The sequence below is a fragment of the Uranotaenia lowii genome, chromosome 3, assembly GCF_029784155.1.
Source record: "Uranotaenia lowii strain MFRU-FL chromosome 3, ASM2978415v1, whole genome shotgun sequence".
NCBI lineage: Eukaryota > Metazoa > Arthropoda > Insecta > Diptera > Culicidae > Uranotaenia > Uranotaenia lowii.
In genome coordinates, this window is record NC_073693.1 from 3,545,990 (window position 1) to 3,566,180 (window position 20,191).

The following is a 20,191-nucleotide window of genomic DNA, read 5'->3' on the forward strand; positions in this document are numbered from 1 at the left end:
TCCTTCAAAGAGGTGGATGAAAAGGGGGAGTAGAGGTCACCCTTACAATTTTCAGTATAACTGGAGAGCTGATCAAGCAAATGGAAACATATTTGGCATGTGAAGGTATTTGGATACAAGGAATGTTTCTATTATAAATTGAAGCCTCACATTTTCTTCAGCAGAAAGATATAAAGGGGAAAAGGGGGGCTTCCATACATTTTTTTTGCATAACTCGAGAATAAATCGAGCAAATTAAATCAAATTTAGCATTAAACAGGAATATTAAGTTCTAACTCCTCCATTCAATGGGGAGAACTGAAGGGGGGATGGTACTTCCTTTGAAGTTTTTGCATAATTCAAGAATTTGCTACGCAAATTTGGCATATGATGGTATTTCAATACGAGAAATTTTTGTATGTGAAACAATTCCTTTCTTGCAGTAGAAATATAGGAAAGCTTATCTATATTTAATTTTTTTTACAAATTCCGAGAAATGGACAAACTGAACATAGAAAATTATTTTGGAATGATTCTATGATTGATTGACACACCATCTTCCTTTCAGTGAGTAGGTACATAGGTGGAGGAAGGTGAGCCAATACAATATTGTTATCATAAGTTCTCAATTTATGCTAACGAAGCCAATAAATGGAAAGGTACTTGGTTACGAGATACATTTTTACGATTGTTATAGACCCTTACGCGGGAGAAGAGGGAGAAGGGAAGAAAGGAGGGAAAGTATATTTGATATCAGAGGATTTTTGGGCTCGAAAAAAATGGGTATGATTATTAAAGCCCACGACCTCCATTCAGCAGTGGGTGAAGGGAAGCACAGGGGGGCTCTCTTATCAGCTTTTTAGCATAAATCAAGAACATATCAAGCAAAAACAACCATATTTTATAAGTTAGATTGTTTGCGCACGATTAATTTGAGACCATCTTTTTTTATGGCGAAGCTTAAAGAAACAGTATAAATTATCAGATTAACACAAATTTATAGGTCAAGATTCAGAAAATTAGTTTAAGTCATCTTTGTATAGCAATTCAAAACTCCAGCTGCAGCTCTCATTTGATAGCGGATGCTATTGAATTATGTTATAATTTGATTTGAAATAATAACAACGAATCAATAAAAATTTGAATAATTTCTGAAAATATCATTTGTTTTTGAAAGGTGTAGCAAAGCACACCGGGTCAGCTAGTATATGTATAAAACTACTCAAAAATCTTGCTTTGATCTCTTCTTCTTCTTGATATTATAAGAAAATTTGCATGACATATTCGATGTCGCAATAATTTCGTGTTTGCCCTTTAGGCAGGATAGTAGAAACACGAGGAAAAGCAGAAGTTCCTATCTCGTTAGCTTTGAGCTCGAACTTTGAGCAACCTCTCATGTGTGAATTCGACCAATTCATAAAACATATTTCCGGCAGCATAACAACAACAGCATCCGGTAAGCTTCGTTATTGAATTGGTTGAACGAGCACTTTAGAGCGGTCACGAAACGTCGGTTAATTATGAAACAATTAGTACCCGAAAGGGCACATTGGAAGTTGTGAGCAGCAACAAGTCGTAAATTTGAGCCACTACTCTCATTAAGCCGGAAATTTGTTCGAACAAATTTCGAATTGGCACAGTACATTTTTGTGACCTGATAATTTTATGCAATTTATTAGATTGTAATTTTAATTCTACTAAACTAAATAGTATCGTTGGGATCCCTGGATCACAACTAGGGTGCATAATCCCACGACATCTAGTCAAACACACTGTCTGAGAAAAGATATCCGAGGGAAAACTTTTCGGCTTCCGCCTTCTTCACACCCCCAGGTGCACACATACACATTCACACATACAGAAACAAATCACCAAACAGAGTTGAAAGCTCTGAGACCGAGGCTGAAGAACTAAGGGAGTTCAAAATAAAGTCACACGTCACTCTGGCAAATGTAATAAATCTAGATTTGGGAAAAGGCGGAATTCTCGCAAGGAGATCTGTGTCGTTTTGTTTTCGGATCGGTTTTCATCTGCTCTGGTCCCTGGAATAGGGGATGCTGGGTTGGTGGAAGAAGCAAACATTTTTCCTATAGGAGAAACGATAAGTGAACGACAGTTGTTGTACTTTTGTCTCTCTGTCTCTTTCTCTCTCGCTTTGTACATAGCACAGTGTGTAAGGTGCAATCGGATAAAAGTGGTCTCGGATCTTGTTTTCTTTTTTTTTGTTGTGAAGTTTAGGGAAGGAATGAAGAATGTGTTGGCTTGTAATCCTGACGATGGTTTGGCAGAAAGGATGACAGCAAAAAAAGGACAAGAATATCGTAAAGTTTCTTATCTGGCAAAGCATGACAAAATGTTGCAGAAAGAAGAGTGGCACTGGTTAATACATTGTAGAGGGAAATCAATGATGGAATCGTTCAATTTGTGTAATGCATGTTTGGAATCGAAACATCAATATCAATTTGTATCTAGTTGAAACTTTAAGGCAGATGGATGAACTCGATTTTTCACGGCGCATTGGCGGATGCTGAGATTTCGTTACGAAGCTTCGGCGAAACCCATGCATGTTTTTCGTTGGAAAGCTATTGATATGCTTACATATTCTTATTACTCGGGAACAAACGATTTCGTAGGAAGCACGCACTGATACTTACTTCTACATAAATTACATGATTTCAATTTTCGAATGTCAAATTATAAATGTGTTTATTCAGAAAACATGTCTGAATATCGCAAATAAAAATCAGATTCCAAATACAGAAACAAAAATTTTAAAAATTAAAAATAAATAATGAACAAGACAAAATTGACAAAAATGACAAAAATGACAAAAATGACAAAAATGACAAAAATGACAAAAATGACAAAAATGACAAAAATGACAAAAATGACAAAAATGACAAAAATGACAAAAATGACAAAAATGACAAAAATGACAAAAATGACAAAAATGACAAAAATGACAAAAATGACAAAAATGACAAAAATGACAAAAATGACAAAAATGACAAAAATGACAAAAATGACAAAAATGACAAAAACGACAAAAATGACAAAAATGACAAAAATGACAAAAATGACAAAAATGACAAAAATGACAAAAATGACAAAAATGACAAAAATGACAAAAATGACAAAAATGACAAAAATGACAAAAATGACAAAAATGACAAAAATGACAAAAATGACAAAAATGACAAAAATGACAAAAATGACAAAAATGACAAAAATGACAAAAATGACAAAAAATGACAAAAATGACAAAAATGACAAAAATGACAAAAATGACAAAAATCAAAAATGACAAAAATGACAAAAATGACAGAAATTACAAAAATTACAAAAATGACAAAAAATACAAACATTACAAAAATTATAGAAATTACAAAAATGACAAAAATGACAAATATGACAAGAATGACAAAAATTACAAAAATTACAAAAATTACAAAAATTACAAAAATGACAAAAATGACAAAAATGTCAAAAATTGCAAAAATTACAAAAATTACACAAATTACAAAAAATACAAAAATTACAAAATTTTTGAAAAATTACAAAAATTACAAAAATTACAAAAATTACAAAATTACAAAAATTACAAAAATTACAAAAATAACAAAAATTACAAAAATTACAAAATACACTTAATATACAAAATTAAAAAAAAATAACAAAAAATTCAAAGAATATAAAAATTACAAAAATGACAAAAATGTTAAAAATATTTGAAATGACATAAATAATTAAAAAATTTTTCGCCGAAATGTTTTCAAAAAAGAAAGTTAAGCTCGTTTTTGAAGTACCAGCCTGGATCAATGGAAAATTGTTAGAAAAATTTCTTTAAAATATTTTAAAAAATTCATTTGAAAAGCTTTTTAAAATAAAACAACATATTGTAGCGTTCATTTTTTTTCATCTGGATAAAATCCTTAAAAAATAACTTAATAAAAACCTCAACAAAATTCAAATAAGAATATCTGAATTTCTCTGATGCCTAATGTGGTTGCTGAACAAAACTTCAAGTAATTTGAGTGTTCGAACGCTATACGAACTTCTACTTATTCATTAGTAGTTACTTTTAAATTCAACTAAAACATATTGTGAGAATGATTTTCAACAAATTGATTCCCAAACGTCTATCATGCCAGCTACTCCAAAAAAATGTTTAGCAGCTTGACGTAAGAGGACATTTGGCATTCGACATTTTCCAATAAAAAACAGTTTCCTGTCGATTTCGCGCCCAAGCAAGTGTACCAACTTAAATTGCCCCGGCGGCGTCAGTATGAAATGTGCCAATCTCTACGTCCATCCGTTCAGCGTCTTCAAAACAAAACACGTGTCCGATCTATGGTCTGGTCTGGTCTGGTCTGATCTGTTGAAGGAACAGGCCCTCGGGTTTTCACCGGGAAGCTACATTTAATGAAAAATTTCTTGCACATTCCTCACGGTTGCTTGAGAACGACGGACAGCTAGCGAGACAATATGGATAGAAGAGGAATTCCTTTGGCAGTTTTTCGGCTTTTTTTGCACTCGTATTTTCTAGCGTAGCTTTGTCGTTGATGTCGACTGTTGTCGTGTGTTTTTTCGTGATGTTTTCAAAAGGACCCAAAACCACTAACCACTTGGCTGCCAAATGCTTTCGTCCGTTTGAGATGGGACGTTGAAGAGTTGAAAAGGGAAGGAGCAAACGATGACCAGCATCTCTAATGCCATGGCTCATGAGGCAAGGAATGGATCCCGAAAAAATGGTTCCTTCTATATGATCAGAGTAATAATGAGATGCAAACATCAGAAACGTCCAACTAGCCTTAGTTCTTTTTTCTTGGGTATGTTTTGCACTAGAAAAATTCCTATGCTAATGTCTCCGAAGAACATCCGGAACCGGATATGCAAGCACAAGTGATGAGACTAGGCGCTCACACAAACACACACATGCCAGCATTCCTTGAAGCGGAAATCCAAAACCACTGCGTCGCCCTAATGAATGGTAAACTTGTGCAAGAGTTTAGATGACCCTTAATTAAATGAAATTTGCTACATAAATATTGTTCACGTTCTGCTTGCTCCTGCTGTGTTGTCTGCCAGATTTTACCATCACTTTATGGCACCGAGCGGCAAATGAGGGAACTATTTACGATCACTCTATATTCCGGCCATCTTTGGGACTTAGTCCGATGAACGTTTGTGAGAGTCTGTGCGGTTGCTTAGTGTCATCTTACCTCCATCCTTCCTCGGGCTCTGATTTGTCTTAGATCAGCTCTAAGAATTCGTCCCCCCTTCCAGTTAGACCTAAAATAACCCAAATCAACTACGCTCATGCACTCGAGCAGCGAGCAAATCGATGCCTGGATGCTTTATTGGCTATGGATGTTCCTGAAGCATGGCATGCATCTCGTGCTCAATTCCAGTGTTTGGTTAATTCTCGACAAATTAGAACCAACCGACTGGAATGGATCAATTTTGAGATGCCAAACAATTAAAGGGTGGACGCATCAACATGAGACGTGTTTCTTCTTCTCTTAATCGATTGTTAAAGTTACTATTATGTCATAATCGAAAAGCTCAAACAAGATGATTAAAAACCATTTTCAGCTAATTCTGTAATTTGATATACTTTTAAAATTAAAACCTTTTGTTGGTACATAATAAAAGAATGAAATAATGGGGTGATACAAACATAATCTGTCCACAATATTTTTCAGTGTTATCAGATAATGTAAAGGTCAGCCATAGTTCCAGATAATAGGAAGCTAAATCTATTTTTGAGAAAATTATTCTCATTGCATTATCTTCAAACATTTTGTTGCCTAATAAAAGGCGTTTACTGTGCCTGATCGATCGCAGTTATTCATGTTGAAATTGAAATTTTGCCATCAGTTCATTGAACCATAGATCACAGAAATGGTTTTTATGTCATGTCAAATTTTTGTTTCATATTTAATTTTTTTGTTATTGAATAAAAATTTCAATTCCTATTAAACTTGTAATTTTTTGCATTCATCTATAGCTTTCAATGAAATGGGAATAATATAACATCCTAATACTTGTTTGCTGAAATGATGGTTGTTGCCGTTTGTCAAATCGATATGATTTTTATCTTAAGCTTCAATAAATGTTAAAATTTTTATAGTACTGAATTGCTCAGCGGATTCAGACTCTTCCTTGTTTCAACGGTCTTTGGATAAAGACTTGATACAACATAATAATTATTTTAAACGTAATAACATAAATCTTTAAAAATCGCTACCGCAAATAGCAACAGATTATTTTTAATTCTCACAGACAACAGCCTGTCGAATTCAAATTGGAAAGTTATAAAAAGTCAGCCACTGTAGCGCGCGAAGTCCCATCGATCATAATCGTTTTTCATCATTCAGTGTCTGGCAGTGCTCGTAGTCAGACGTGTTTTTCCATAGCCTACTGTGATTCGATTAAGTGAAGTTTTCTTTTCCACGCGTTGGAATTACCGCGAACGTCGCGACCCTTGGCGTGCCTTCTAGAATTGGCGCAAAAACCAACCATGGCTGGTATAAAGCCACCTGTGTCTTCCCCGCTGGAGGAGATGTCCGATAGTGATTCCTCAGAACAGGGAACTGCTGCGTATCCAAAGAGGAAGAAAAAGATAAGCATCGAAGATCCAACTGCTGTAAAACCCACTGGCGCGATTCCAAAACGAACCCGAAAACAGGCCAAGTTCGAGGAGCTTCCAGAACCAACACCGAGCAGACTGCTGAAAAGCAATAAGTTTGCTATGCTCGCAATAGAAGAAGGTAACCTAGAACCCACTACGAAAAAAGAGCGTGTCCCCCCGCTTTTCACGCCCATGAAAGACCTACTGCTGCTGCAATCGGAGCTTTCCCAGCTGTCTCTCAAGCCGCTCTTTAAAAAATGCAGCATCGGCACGAAAATCGTGTGTACCAGCCTAGACGAGTATCAAAAAGTAAGTGAACTGCTCACCAATAACAAATTGCCGTACTACACACACGATAATCCATCAACGAAGCCATTAAAAATTGTGCTGCGAGGCTTACCTGCTTTTGATGAAGAGAAGGTCCTAACTGAGCTTAAAAATTTGGGGCTTAAGCCTCAGGCGGTTTTCCCCATGTCTCGCCGATCGCAGGTGTGCAAAGATGACCCGTTTCGCGATGAGCTGTTCCTCATACATTTTACAAAGGGTACAACAACAATTGGTGCGCTCCGCAATATTAAGGAATTATTTCGTGTCATTATCCAGTGGGAACCATACCGCCCCCAACACAGAGACGTCACTCAATGCACCAACTGTCTTTGGTTTGGCCACGGTACCAGAAACTGCAAGATGCTACCGCGCTGTGACAATTGTGCTGAAAATCATCTGTCAGCGACTTGTGAACAGGATGATGACATTGCACCGAAATGCGCAAACTGCAGCGGAAACCATCGAGCCACTAATCGCATTTGCCCAAAACGTGTGGAATTTATTCGTATCCGCAAACAGGCATCGACTTCCAAACAACCCGGCCGAGTTCGGAAACCTTCACCTATCATCAATTCGGACCACTTCCCGCAGCTCAAACCTCGTGCAGTGGTTCCTGTGCTGAGCCCGCTAGCTCTTCCAAACAACAACCAGCAAAATCGCAGCCATCCAGCTGCGATAAAATCGGTCCAGCCGCGCCTCACCATCGCCTCAGCTCATCAACCAACCACTCCTACTCCTGGGCTTTCCTACGCCAGTGTTACTGCCGGCCCCTCCATCAGTGACGACTCCCCACTTTCAACAGAAGAGCTCGTCGCAATCATTACGGCTGCAATAGACATCAAGCGCAAATATAAAACCCGCAGTCAACAACTGGCTGCAATTGTCGCTCTCATCGATCAATATGGACCGTAGGTCCATCACGTTAGTCAACTGGAACGCTTGCTCTCTGCGGAACAAGCATTTCGAGCTGCTTGAATTCCTCAATGAGAATTCCATCGACGTCGCCATCATCACCGAAACTCATCTCAAACCGGATGTCAATATTCATCTACCGAATTTCCGACTTGTGCGACTTGACAGAAACACCGAAGGAGGTGGAGGGGTGGCCGTTGCAGTGAGGCGCAACATCAGCTGCCGTCTATTGCCGAGCTTCCAACTAAAAATGATCGAAGCTATTGGAGTAGAGATCGTAACATCATTTGGTCCCATCGTCATCATCGCAGTTTATTGTCCAAAGCAAGCATCCACAAAAGATGGTACTGTTACCCTCCTACGTAGCGATCTGGCTAAGCTGACAAGGCGGCGGGCTAAATTCATCATCGGTGGCGACCTGAACGCCCGGCACGAGCTCTGGGGTAATCGAACAAGGAATCGAAACGGAAACACCCTGGCCCAAGACCTTGAAACTGGTCACTACAACATCTTGGCGCCGGAATCCCCGACCAGACTATCCAGATCGGGGGTTCATTCTGTTCTTGACATCTTCATTTCCAACATGGCCATCGCAGAAGTTCCCGAGGTGCGCGAAGAACTATCTTCCGACCACTATCCGGTGGTACTGAAACTGGGCGCCACTGCTGAAACGGTGGCCAGCTACCCACGGTGAAACTACCACCGTGCCAACTGGACCGAGTTCGAGCGAATCATCGAGGCAAATATCAACACCAATCAACCTCTGGACTCCATTGAAGGCATCGACCAGGCGCTGGAATCCCTCCAACGAGCGATTGCCGTCGCACGAGAATCGGCGGTCCCGGTGCAGCTGAATCAGGTGAGTACCTCTCTCCAAATAGACATCAATACCAAAAACTTGATTAGACTCCGGAATATATACCGACGCCAGTATCAGCGCACAGGTAACCACATTAAGAAGGTCTTGTCCAATCGACTTTCCAAGATAATACAAGATCGAATACAAGAACTGAAAAATAAAGAATTCCGCAACAAGATCCGCCAAATTCCCCCAAATTCCAAACCTTTTTGGTCCTTGACCAAAATCTTGAAAAAGAAACCAAAACCAATTCCTCCGCTTGTTTCGACTGAAAACGACACTCTTCTCATTACCCCCCTCGAGAAAGCAAACGCTTTAGGGCGTCAATTTGTTTCGTCACACAACTTGGGTTCCAATATTACAAGCCCATTCGAATCACTGGTTGAAGAAGGAGTCGCTGCTGTCGATTCAAACAGTTTACTCTCAGAGGGTTCAAGAGTTACTGCTGATGAGCTCACTGAACTTATCAAAAAATCCAAGAATATGAAGGCCCCCGGTTTTGACAATGTCGTGGGGTTACGACAGACAACACCTTCAACATCGAACTAAAGCATCTGAGCCATGACACATTTGCTTTCCTAGCTAATATATTTAACAGCTGTTGGATGCGTGGTTATTTCCCATCAGCGTGGAAGTTGGCCAAAGTTATACCGATACTAAAGCCGGGGAAAGATCCTACTGCCCCTTTGAGCTACCGCCCCATAAGCTTGCTCTCTGCTCTTTCCAAGCTATTTGAAAAGACAATTCATAGCCGTTTGATCACTTTTGCTGATGAAAATCACGTCATCCCCGACGAACAGTTTGGATTTCGCAAAGGCAGATCCACAATCCATCAACTAAATCGCGTTACCAACATTATCCAGCGTAACAAATCAGTTTCCAAAACAACCGCAATGGCGCTCTTGGATATTGAAAAAGCCTTCGACAATGTCTGGCATGACGGCCTGGTATACAAACTGCAGCGCCTCAATTTCCCACTTTATCTGATAAAGATCATAAAGAGCTACCTCTCAGACAGGGCATTCCGGGTTTCTCTACAAGGAGTGAGCTCAGAACAATTCAACATCGATGCGGGTGTGCCTCAAGGTAGCATCTTGGGGCCACTACTCTATAACATCTACACCTCCGATATCCCACCCCTTCCTGGAGATGGCGTTACGTCCCAAAACGCGGATGACACTGCGATCATGTATAAGGGTCGCAATATCCGAGCTCTAACAAACAAATTACAGAGAGGCCTGGATGCCCTAAATGACTACTACATCAGCTGGAAAATTGTTATCAATTCAGCCAAGACTAAAATCATCGTGTTCCCACACTCGAGATCGCCTAGATTGGTTCCAGCGGCTGATTGTCAGGTACGGTTCGGTGGCTCTCTCATCGAGTGGTCCAACGAAGTTGTCTATCTTGGACTCACCTTAGATAGGCATCTAATCTTTAGAGCGCATGTTGATAAAACTATTAATAAGTGCAACACTCTTATCAAGGCATTGTACCCACTGATCTGTAGAAAGTCGAAACTGTGCCTTAAAAATCAGATGGCTATCTATAAACAAATTGTCTATCCATCTCTGGAATATGCAGTACCGGTGTGGAGGGGCTGTGCTCAGACACACAAATTGCGGCTCCAGCGCATACAGAACAAGATCCTCAAAATGATCCTTGACCTTCCTCCCTGGACAAGAACAAGCGAAGTGCATGAACTTGCATGCATAGAAACCCTGGAAACAAAGTTTGGTATTTACAGTCTAAAATATGGAGAGAGGTGCTCTACCTCAGAACACGCCATTATACGCGAATTGTAGATTTAAGACTGTACATATTAGTTAGTATGGTGTAAATTAGCATAAGTAGTTAGGAAAAAATTTCAATTTAAAATCAAATGTTTCGACATGTAAAAAAGCTCTCGTATACAATACTCAACATCTCCAATTACAAAAATACATTATAACCAAAGATGAAATTCCTTAATAGGCAGAACACTTAAAATGTAAACTATTGTTAAAACCAAAAAATCAAAAGTAAATAAATTTGTTATTTAGTCAAAAAAAAAGCCTGTCGAATATTTAACCCTATGTTATAAAATTTTGGAGCCTTTTTTGGATAGGAAAAACGTGCTCATAGATTCCCTCAAGACTTTTCTCCCATAAAAATATCTTCATGCAACAATTGCATGCAAGCATCCGAGACACACATAAGCTTCTTGCTGCATAACAAAGAATAACGCTATCATAACACCCGTTAATGATGTTATATTTTCCCCTAATATTTATACGCACACAAGCTTGTGTACAATGAAGTGTTCAAGCTTGCTTGCAATGTTTAAAACAATAAAGTCCACAATTTTGCTAAGAATGATGCTACTCTCCTTCATGTTCAAGAAAGTAACGGCAGAAACGCATGTCGCGTGGTTTTCGAAATCAGTTGGATTCAAATGTAGCCCCGCTTGTCGCTCAATTCGTTAAAAACGATTTCAACTGTACAATAATTACACAGGGAACAGCATTTTCGGTGCCTGTGTTTTAATAACTGATTTCGGAAAATTTTGTCTTCCTGGAATCAAAACATTTGTCAGATTTTGACGTTTGACGTGCGGAAATTTCAAGATTGTTAATTTTTTTGGTATAATCGATCTTTGATAACTGATCATCTAATTATCCTACATTAAAACTAAAAGCTGATTTAATAAATGTAATATTCAATCAAGGAACCAGATCTTGTTAACATGTTCAGATTTCAAAGTTACAACGCTTTAAAAAAAATCTACAATTTTCAGGAATTTGAATCGCCAAGATTTCAACTTCGTCTGACATCATTTATGAAGGCAACTTGAAAAATCAACAAGAATAAAATTTCAATTTCTTTTTTTTAGAAGTCAAAATCAATCGCGTTCTTCGGAAAAGTTGACAATTGAAAGCTGTTCGCGAAATATTCGTTTTGGGGAAATTTGACTTTTAGTTTGGTGTCGTCCCGAAACAGCAATTGTTGAGCGATTATGGTATCAAATTCATTGCTCAGGTGGTTTATTAAAGATTCTCAATATTTCAAAATTAAGTAAATTTGTTTTACCATATTGTCTGTAGTTGGTTTTCGAATGAACAAAGTCCCAAAAATCAATTTAAATTTATATAGAATAGTTATAATATTTGAAAGTTTTTCAATTATTAAGTGCTTCTTTGATTTTTGGAATTTTCAAGAATTCATTTATTCGCCGATGTGAAAATATGTTGGGGTCCGATTAACATTTTAAGTTATCCAAGATTTTCCGGTAGAAAAAAAAAATCTCACTTTAAACAAGGTAGCTTGGTCTCTAAAAAAATCAATTTTCAGTACATTGGAATGATAATTAAGGTGCTTTGAATCTGAGGATTTGGGTCATATTGACCCGAACAGCTTTGGAGGGTTAGAACCTTTATTTTGAAAATGTTTCAGATGTTCTTTAATCTTGCAAAAAAAAAAGTGCAGATTATTTTTAATGATTTTTAGGTAAAAAAATTGAAAAATCTTAGCGCTTAGGACTTAGCGCTCCTGAATAACTTAATAAATCTCTTATACTCATTGCAAAACGAAAGATGCGGAATTTTGATGCCTTGTGTTACTTTTTCTTCAAAAAGTCGCACACGAAACAGATTTATAATCCAAAAAAGACAAGACCGTATGTTATTATTTCCTTCCTCTTAAAACGATAACTATACAAATTAATGCAAACGAGTTTTTTTTTTATTAAAAAAAATTCCTTAGATAGAACAAAAATTTTTCAAACCAAATTACGCCGAATTTTATAGAGATTTTTTTTTTAAATTCCGAAATAAATATAATAAAGTTAATCAAAATAAAAGTATTCATGAAAAGAAATAAACCGCAAATTTGTATTAAATTAAGATTTAAAATGATAAAACGGAATGAGAAATGCTCTTTGAAATGAATTCTCACTAAATTTTAATAACTGATTATAATTTTAATGGCATGTGCGGCGGAATGAAAACTAGAGAGAATTTATTTTATAGAATTTGAAAGAAAGGTGGATAGACAGGCATTAGTGCGCCAGTAGGAGAAAGCTTGATAGGTGTTGAAATTTCAGGCTAGAGGGCATGTTGATGAAAAGCTCCCATGAATTGCTCCCACCTTTGCTCTGCATTAGCTAACTATACATGAGAAACCCAGAAAGAGAATTCCCATGTATAGCGAGCCCAATGGTTTGAGAGCTAATGCCTGACCTTTCTTTCAAATTCTTTAAAATAAATTCTCTCTCATGCCACTAAAATTATAATCATACATATTACGGCGATTAAAATCATATAACAAATTTTAATAACTTTGCAATGAAACTTTCATGTAAATGATTAACATTTTTATATTTGAACTTTCTTCAGGGCAATCATTGGTAATTGTGTCAATTTTACAATCTGAATCTCTTATATCTGATTTTGATAATGTACTGTTAAATTTATTTGTTAAATTAAAATTTGTTAAATATTTGTCCCTCTCTTTTAATATTAAGCGTAAAATTTATGATAAACAAAATAATTGGATGGATTGTCATGAACTTTTTTGGATTTTTCATCTTAAAAAATGAGATGGTCATTGAAACAGACGTTTAACATAAGTTTGTTCGAGAAATTATTGGTAATAACTTGTGAAATTTGAGATAATGGATCGTTTATATTCATTGTAGCACAAATTTAAGAGAATTAAAAATTATGACAAAAAGTACTCCATAGTATATTAAGGTAAATTGCTCATCGTGTATTGAAATCAAGCACAAACCAGTAAATTCAGCTAATCTGTTTTTAAAGGGAAGAAATCATTCATATGTTTTCGTGACTTTGAAATTAAAAGAAAATAATTTTTGAGTCTATTTAAATAATGATATGAAAATGTTTTTATTAATACGTTTTTTTCCGATTCGGATTCAAAACAGCTTTAGAGTTTGTTCAGGTTTACCCCTGATGGCTCGGATCGATATCATCAGAGCTTTTTTCGGTAGAATCAAAAATCGCACTCATTCTTAAAACGTTACAAAAATAGTAAACTCTATTTTACCGACATTTTACTTGGACTTAATTACAAAAGTGGAATTTTGACAAACACCGTCTCCGTTGGTGGTTGGCTTGGAAAAGAGGCCAAGCCTTGAACTAATTTTTGCGGGACCGTCAATGCGCACAGCATCGCCATGTTGATACGAGTTAATTAAAAATAAAAATAAAGAATCCAAAAGTTAAATTATCGTAAGGTAGTATACATTCAAGTATGTGTGCTCCGAAACCTTATCCTTGTTCTAATTTTGGAAATTAAAAATCAGGCCGAAATTGATATTTAGAATTCCTATGTTTCTAAGTTCAAAATCAGATAGATAGATGAACTCTTTCGGTTTTTATTCCTAAATAAAATTCTAATCCAATGTTTGGATCAAAAATTCAATTCGATAGAAATAAACATACAGGGTGACAATAAAATTCCCGTACTTTATAACACGTTCGTCGCCATGGGACCCATATTCGAGTGACGGGTTTATTTCCTGGGAGGCACCGTCACATCAAAAACGTGTCACGCTCTCTTACTATTGTTAGCTGCTCAATTTAGCCACACGTTGCACAGCTGGAGCTCTCCTTCTTTATATTAGCGCTGCGAGAATTTATTTGGGCCCGGCTAATAGAACTACCAAAATGAGCGTGACGACGAACTTGATAAAAAAGGTTCCAAACCGTAACTCGGCTTAAAAATTGATCAACTCCAACTATTTACCTGAATAACAACATATCTCGAACAAAAATCTATGTCGGCTCCACAGTAACAATAGTCGATTTGGCTTAATTCGTTAAGCTCCAAGCCTACTGACACTGTCAGTCAATCTATCCAATCGTCACAGACAGAGGATCCTGTTCTGATTGGTTAGCAGTAAAAAGGTCTTGAAGATACACTTAAAAAATAGCACAGGGGTCCTCCAGAATGTTTTTCATGAAAAATGTCGGAAAATGTTTCATGAATTTTTTGTTTTTGCTGCAGAATGCTCCTGCTGACCCTTCTTGAGCAATTACTGCTGGCAAAGTGGCTCAATCGTGAAAATCTTAGCGTTGGTAGAAAACACTCTGAGAGAAGTTTTATAAGCGAGCATTTTTTTCGAAAGCATTTTCTACTTAGGTGAAAATATGTACGGAGGTCTACGGAAGGTGTTTGGAGCTGAACTTGTATTTTTAATCGGTTTAAACAAGGGTTGCCATCGATCCCGCAAAAGCGGGACATGTCGCACATTCTTTGTGAATTGTCCTGTTATCCCACTTTATTCTCAAAATGTCCCGCATTTCACTGATTAACCTTGGAAGAAATTAAAATCGTCCAAAGTTGTATTTCAATTCCAATTTAATATCATTAAATGTGATGTTATTTGGAAATTTTCTCAAAATAAGTAACATTTTTTTTTTGTACTTTTATATAAAACGAAATAAGATAACTCGTGATAATATTAGAATACCACGAAGATTCTGATTCAGTTAAATGTTTTTTGAGCTCTTCAACCAATGCAAATTACTTTCGATTGAAGAAATTATTCTTGAAGATGCTTCCAAATGATTGAAGTTTCTAATTTTTTGCCGGTATCCTGAAAGCATCACGTGAAATTTTACACTTAATTTTAGAATCTCTCTAATTTAGTAAAATTCTGGATAAGACAAAACAGGAAATATGATATAATTTAAGGTACAATAAACTTATGGTTAAAAATATTAAAGTTAATGTATTTTGACCGTATGGAGGAATTAACGAATTTAATTCAATAACCTTATATCCAACCTGGTTGATTATCAAAAATGGCTATTAAAATTATTCAGAAAAGTCGGTTTCTTTCTTTACAATTGCTCTCAACTACAACATTTCTGACTCCAGAGCCTTAAGTATACCAAGATGGAAGTTTTATTGGGTGTTCACGTTTTAAAAACAATTTTTAAATATCCAGTTTTTATTACTAGATCTAAACAACTTTGGCTGAAAGTATACAGTACAGTCCGTAATTCATGGGATATGGAATGCATACGCACTGTAACTTAAACTTTTTACTCTGATAATGTTGTTAGTTCAAATTTTCTTATAAATTGAGATCAACTATCACATTTTTATTTTACGAAAATTGATTTTTTTTAACTTAAGGTACAGAAATTCAACGAAAATTGGGCTTTTTCGACTTCCACCATTTAAATTGCAATATGTATTTCAGAAGTGACATAATAATATTATCAAAATTTTGTTGAATGATTGTTGGAAAATAAATCTAACGTGGGTTTTTGAAAAGTTCTATCGGCTTAATCCAAATACGCAAGTTACATTTTTTTTTGCGTTTGAGCTGCGAAATGTGATTTTTTTTGAATTTTGGACGGTTTGTGAGAACAACATTTTTTCCACTCACTAATTAACCAACAAGTTTCTGTTAAAAATTAGAACGAAAAGGAAAGATCGAAAGAATGGTCCTTTTGAGTTCAAAAATCAGAATCTCATGTATTTAAGAAAAAAATTAATTTACAAGATTTGGATAGGATTATGTTTTTCAAATGTTATTCATAAAAAAATTCAATAGAAATCGTTATTTTTGGTTCGAGCCTGAAATATTATACTTGGCGTAACGTTTGATCGAGCCGATTTAATTTAAATTTTAATATTGTGCTAGGAATATAACCTGAGATATTGTATATCATCATAGTAGAAAGCCAAAGTTGAAGTAAACTGCGCTTGTGTCTTATTTTTATGAACGGTACAATATGTATTTGGCTAAAAAATAGGGATTTTCCAAGGTTTTTATAATGTCCCGCTTTTTTGGGCTGTGTCCCGCTTTTTTTTTCGAAAATATCTGGCGAGCCTAGTTTCAAAGATTTCAAAGAATGATTTGGTTGATTTTATTGGATTGTATATAAAAAATAGTTTTAGGTTGTTGAAGTATTATAAAATGTACGGGAACTTTATTGTCACTCTGTTATTTAAATTCGTAGCTGAGATCAGATATTAAAGGTTGATGTTTAGAATTTTATGTTTTCATATATATTTTTTTTATTATTATCTGAATATCTATCTTTATTCATTTTAACACTTGGCATTGTTTTCTTTATCATTTTCAAAAGTTGAGATATGTCGCAGATTTAACAAAAAATGGGGTTTATATATTAACTGTAAGGAGCCAAAGGAGCCAAATTAAGTGTTATAATGATTAAATTTGTGTTAACAGTTCCAAACAATTTGGTACTGAACTGAATCAAAGCAATCGAACGGTATACTGGTTGAATTAAAAGGAATTATTCGATTGCTTTGTTTCAGTAAAGTTTTGATAGTGTATCAAGGAGTTTGAAGCAAAAACAACACTCAGGTGTTTTTTCATTACATTTATTGATTTTCACTTTATTCTCGGGCAATATCTATTTGAGTTAAGGTCCTCCTGAATTTGGCTGGACGTGCATAATATTCTTAAGTGCTTGAAGTGTATGTGTGTTGTATGTGCTAATAAATATACTTAGATACCAATTATGTATATCATTGCAGTACGCGATTTTTTTCTTTGTTCGTTACACAACATTTAAACTTTTCCCTTTGCATATTTACAACTGCTGTTGATCGACCGATCGACGTTATCTTACACAATGACGTTTATGACTCGCTTTCTCTCATTGAATGGTGCTACTTGTACACAATGATTTAAGAAATTATCTCATCTCTATCAACTATTCAATCAATTTATTCTAAGTTATGTGAGTAACTACTACATTATAAAGTTGATCTTTTATGTTAGCTCCAATATTTACAACAGTACGATCGTGTTTCGACTGAGACACTACATATACTCAGCTTGGGTGGAGCCTTTGTTGTTTTAGTATTTCACTATGATTTTAGGGTTGCATAAAACCGTCCGAGTTGTTGCTTGTACAAATTTACACCTTTTTCCACTTCTTTACAGTTATCTCGAGTAACAATAGGCTTCAACGTAAATAAAGGAAAGTTTTTCTGTCTCGTTACAATATATTACACAACACCACGCAGTTCTTATACGATTAAGCTGTACTTAGTGATCGAATTCTGGATCGCTATCAGGTCACGTCACATTGATTTCCTCGTCAGAATCGTCCGAATTGTTCGAGTCGTAATCATCGTAGTACATTCCGGATGGCAGATGTTCGGACGATGAGCAGCTGTTGGATCGGTTGTTGTTGTTGCTGCTTATGGTGTTGTTAAAAACTGACCCGGCTCCACCACCGGCTGCGATAAACATTTCTCGATCCGCAGCAACGCGATCCGATATTGCGGCTGCCATGTTTCCGTAGAAGCTATTCATCAGAGTAGGCCTCGCCACCGGGTGTGGGTGCTGTTGATGCTGCTGGTGAGGTGACGATTGGCGCTGACCGTCATCGAATTCGTACTTGAACTCAACGCCTGCATTTGGAGGTTTGGTAAGTTCAAACTTTGGCTTAAAATTGATTAGCGCAGCCGTTTTTGGCATCGGAAGTCCACCGATCATGAGCGGAGGTTTTGGGGAAGGTTGCTGCCGGATGGGTGAATGTGGCTGCGGGGATTGTTGTGACTGCTGTTGCTGCTGATTTGGCTGTTGATCCGTGTTGCCAGGAGTTACAGAGTTCGGTGACAAAGGAGGTGAAAGCGATGACTGCCTATCGTTACGGGCATCCGATAGGTCCGGGTTTGGGTTGTTCTTGTTCGGAAGCGTCTGCTCCCGGGAACCTCCGCTGGCCAGCAGCTCACGTTCCTTGGAGTTGCGCCATTTCATGCGACGGTTTTGAAACCAAATTTTGACCTGAAATGAGACAAAAAAGAAATGATGAGCTTTGGTTCGAATACTGATTTTACATGAAAGTATCCTTTTGTTATGGTAAATTTGTATCGAGCTGTTCTTCCTAGAAATTTAAATGCACCCTTCTCGTGTTACATTTCAAACAATTTCAATTTAATTTGCAGAAGAATCAAAGAAGGTAATTGAATCCACAGAACAAATGACTTTATCCTCACATCCAAAAGTGCAACAGCAAACACTTGGCAAAAGTAACAACTTGAGGCAGTAACCATTCCGTGCGTGTTTGCATTGGAACATGACGCGCGACCGTCGAATCTAGTCAGCTGTGATTTCCCATATCCGATGTTTGGCATCAGTATACACATTTGTCCAACAAATTTTGGCAAAGCTTACTGCGTTTGCGAGAAGCAGAAGATCTCCATCAACTAATAGTTGACGGATGTTGAATGTTTGGAATTGACTGAGAAAGCAAATAAAACGTTCAAAAGTCAAACAGAACAGTGACATTAACGGAACACAAAAGCGAGTTTTGGCAAATTTCATTGGTAGTTTTTAAATGGAAGACTATGGCATGTGATAGAAATAATGGCTTGAGAGGAGAGCTCGCAGATTTATTTCTTTGCGGTTAGTAATTTTTTAACCATACCTTATTTTGAATCCGATTTCATTTCCCATTAAAAATCGTTGAAAAAAAAGTCATTTAACCGATGAATCCACAGAATGAAGTTTAAGTACCGCCTGACGATATGTTTTTCTCTGAATTCCATCATAAAAGAAGTCATTGACGTATTTAGACAACTGGGACGATAATTAAATTTCCAAATACAAGCGTGTTTCCGGAACTCAGCGATTTATGCGGTGTACAAAAATCCCAAATGAACCAGACATGTCACATATCACTTTCCAGAACTTTCAGATCATCGCATTTGGGCAATACCAAGGGCAACAAGTTAGGAAACCTGTAACGGTCTGTACTGGGACAAAATGGTTATATCTTTCGAATTTCCAAATCACAATTAGTACATTTAATATGTTAGCTTTACTAAGAATTGATCGCTGAAAAATTAGGGGAAATGGAAGGTAAAAAACCATAGAGCTACATTTTTCAGAGTTTGTGTGTGTGTGGTGGCTCAAATAGCCTTCAATTGATTTCTCAGAAAAAAATACATAACATTACTATCATTTGGTTTAAATTAAGTCCGACCGAACACGCTTTTCTGCAATATTAAAAAAAATAAGGGAATTGATTTTAAAACAGAAAAAAAAAACATTTTCCGTTGCCTGCGGTGGCTCAAATAGCCTTCATTCCATTCCTCAGAAAATAAATCATATTTTATTAAACTCATATACAATACAGGATAATTGAGAGTCAAATCAGCCATTACTCCATTTTCCGAAGCGTGTGGTGGCTTAAGCAGCCTTCATATGAGTTTTCTGAAAAAAAAAAAAAAACTCACAAGATTGTTTTTTTTTTGTTCAAAATTTTCTAGTTCAAATCAGTATTTTTCTGGATTGTTTACAAAATATTAGAGAATTAGGTGCTAAAAAAATGTACTATATCTCCGTTTGTAAGCTTGTGCGACTTCTGCAAATATGTCCAATCGATTTTCCAGCCTTTTTCACTGAAGGAAAGTATATTTTTAAAGATTTCTAGTTCTAGCTTCCATTCCACCGAGCATGCCACTTAAAATTAGAATCAAAG

At 36.4% G+C, this 20,191-nt stretch overlaps 1 protein-coding gene across 1 annotated transcript in view; it reads right to left on the reverse strand.

Moving 5' to 3' along the window:
- Positions 1–17,087: 17,087 nt before the first annotated feature.
- Positions 17,088–20,191, reverse strand: part of LOC129750555 (homeobox protein 5) — a 57,041-nt gene continuing 53,937 nt past the window's right edge. The window contains exon 7 of the mRNA XM_055745523.1: positions 17,088–18,492. Coding sequence (XP_055601498.1) covers positions 17,779–18,492 — 714 coding nt within the window. The 3' untranslated portion in view covers positions 17,088–17,778. The remainder of the gene's footprint in view (positions 18,493–20,191) is intronic.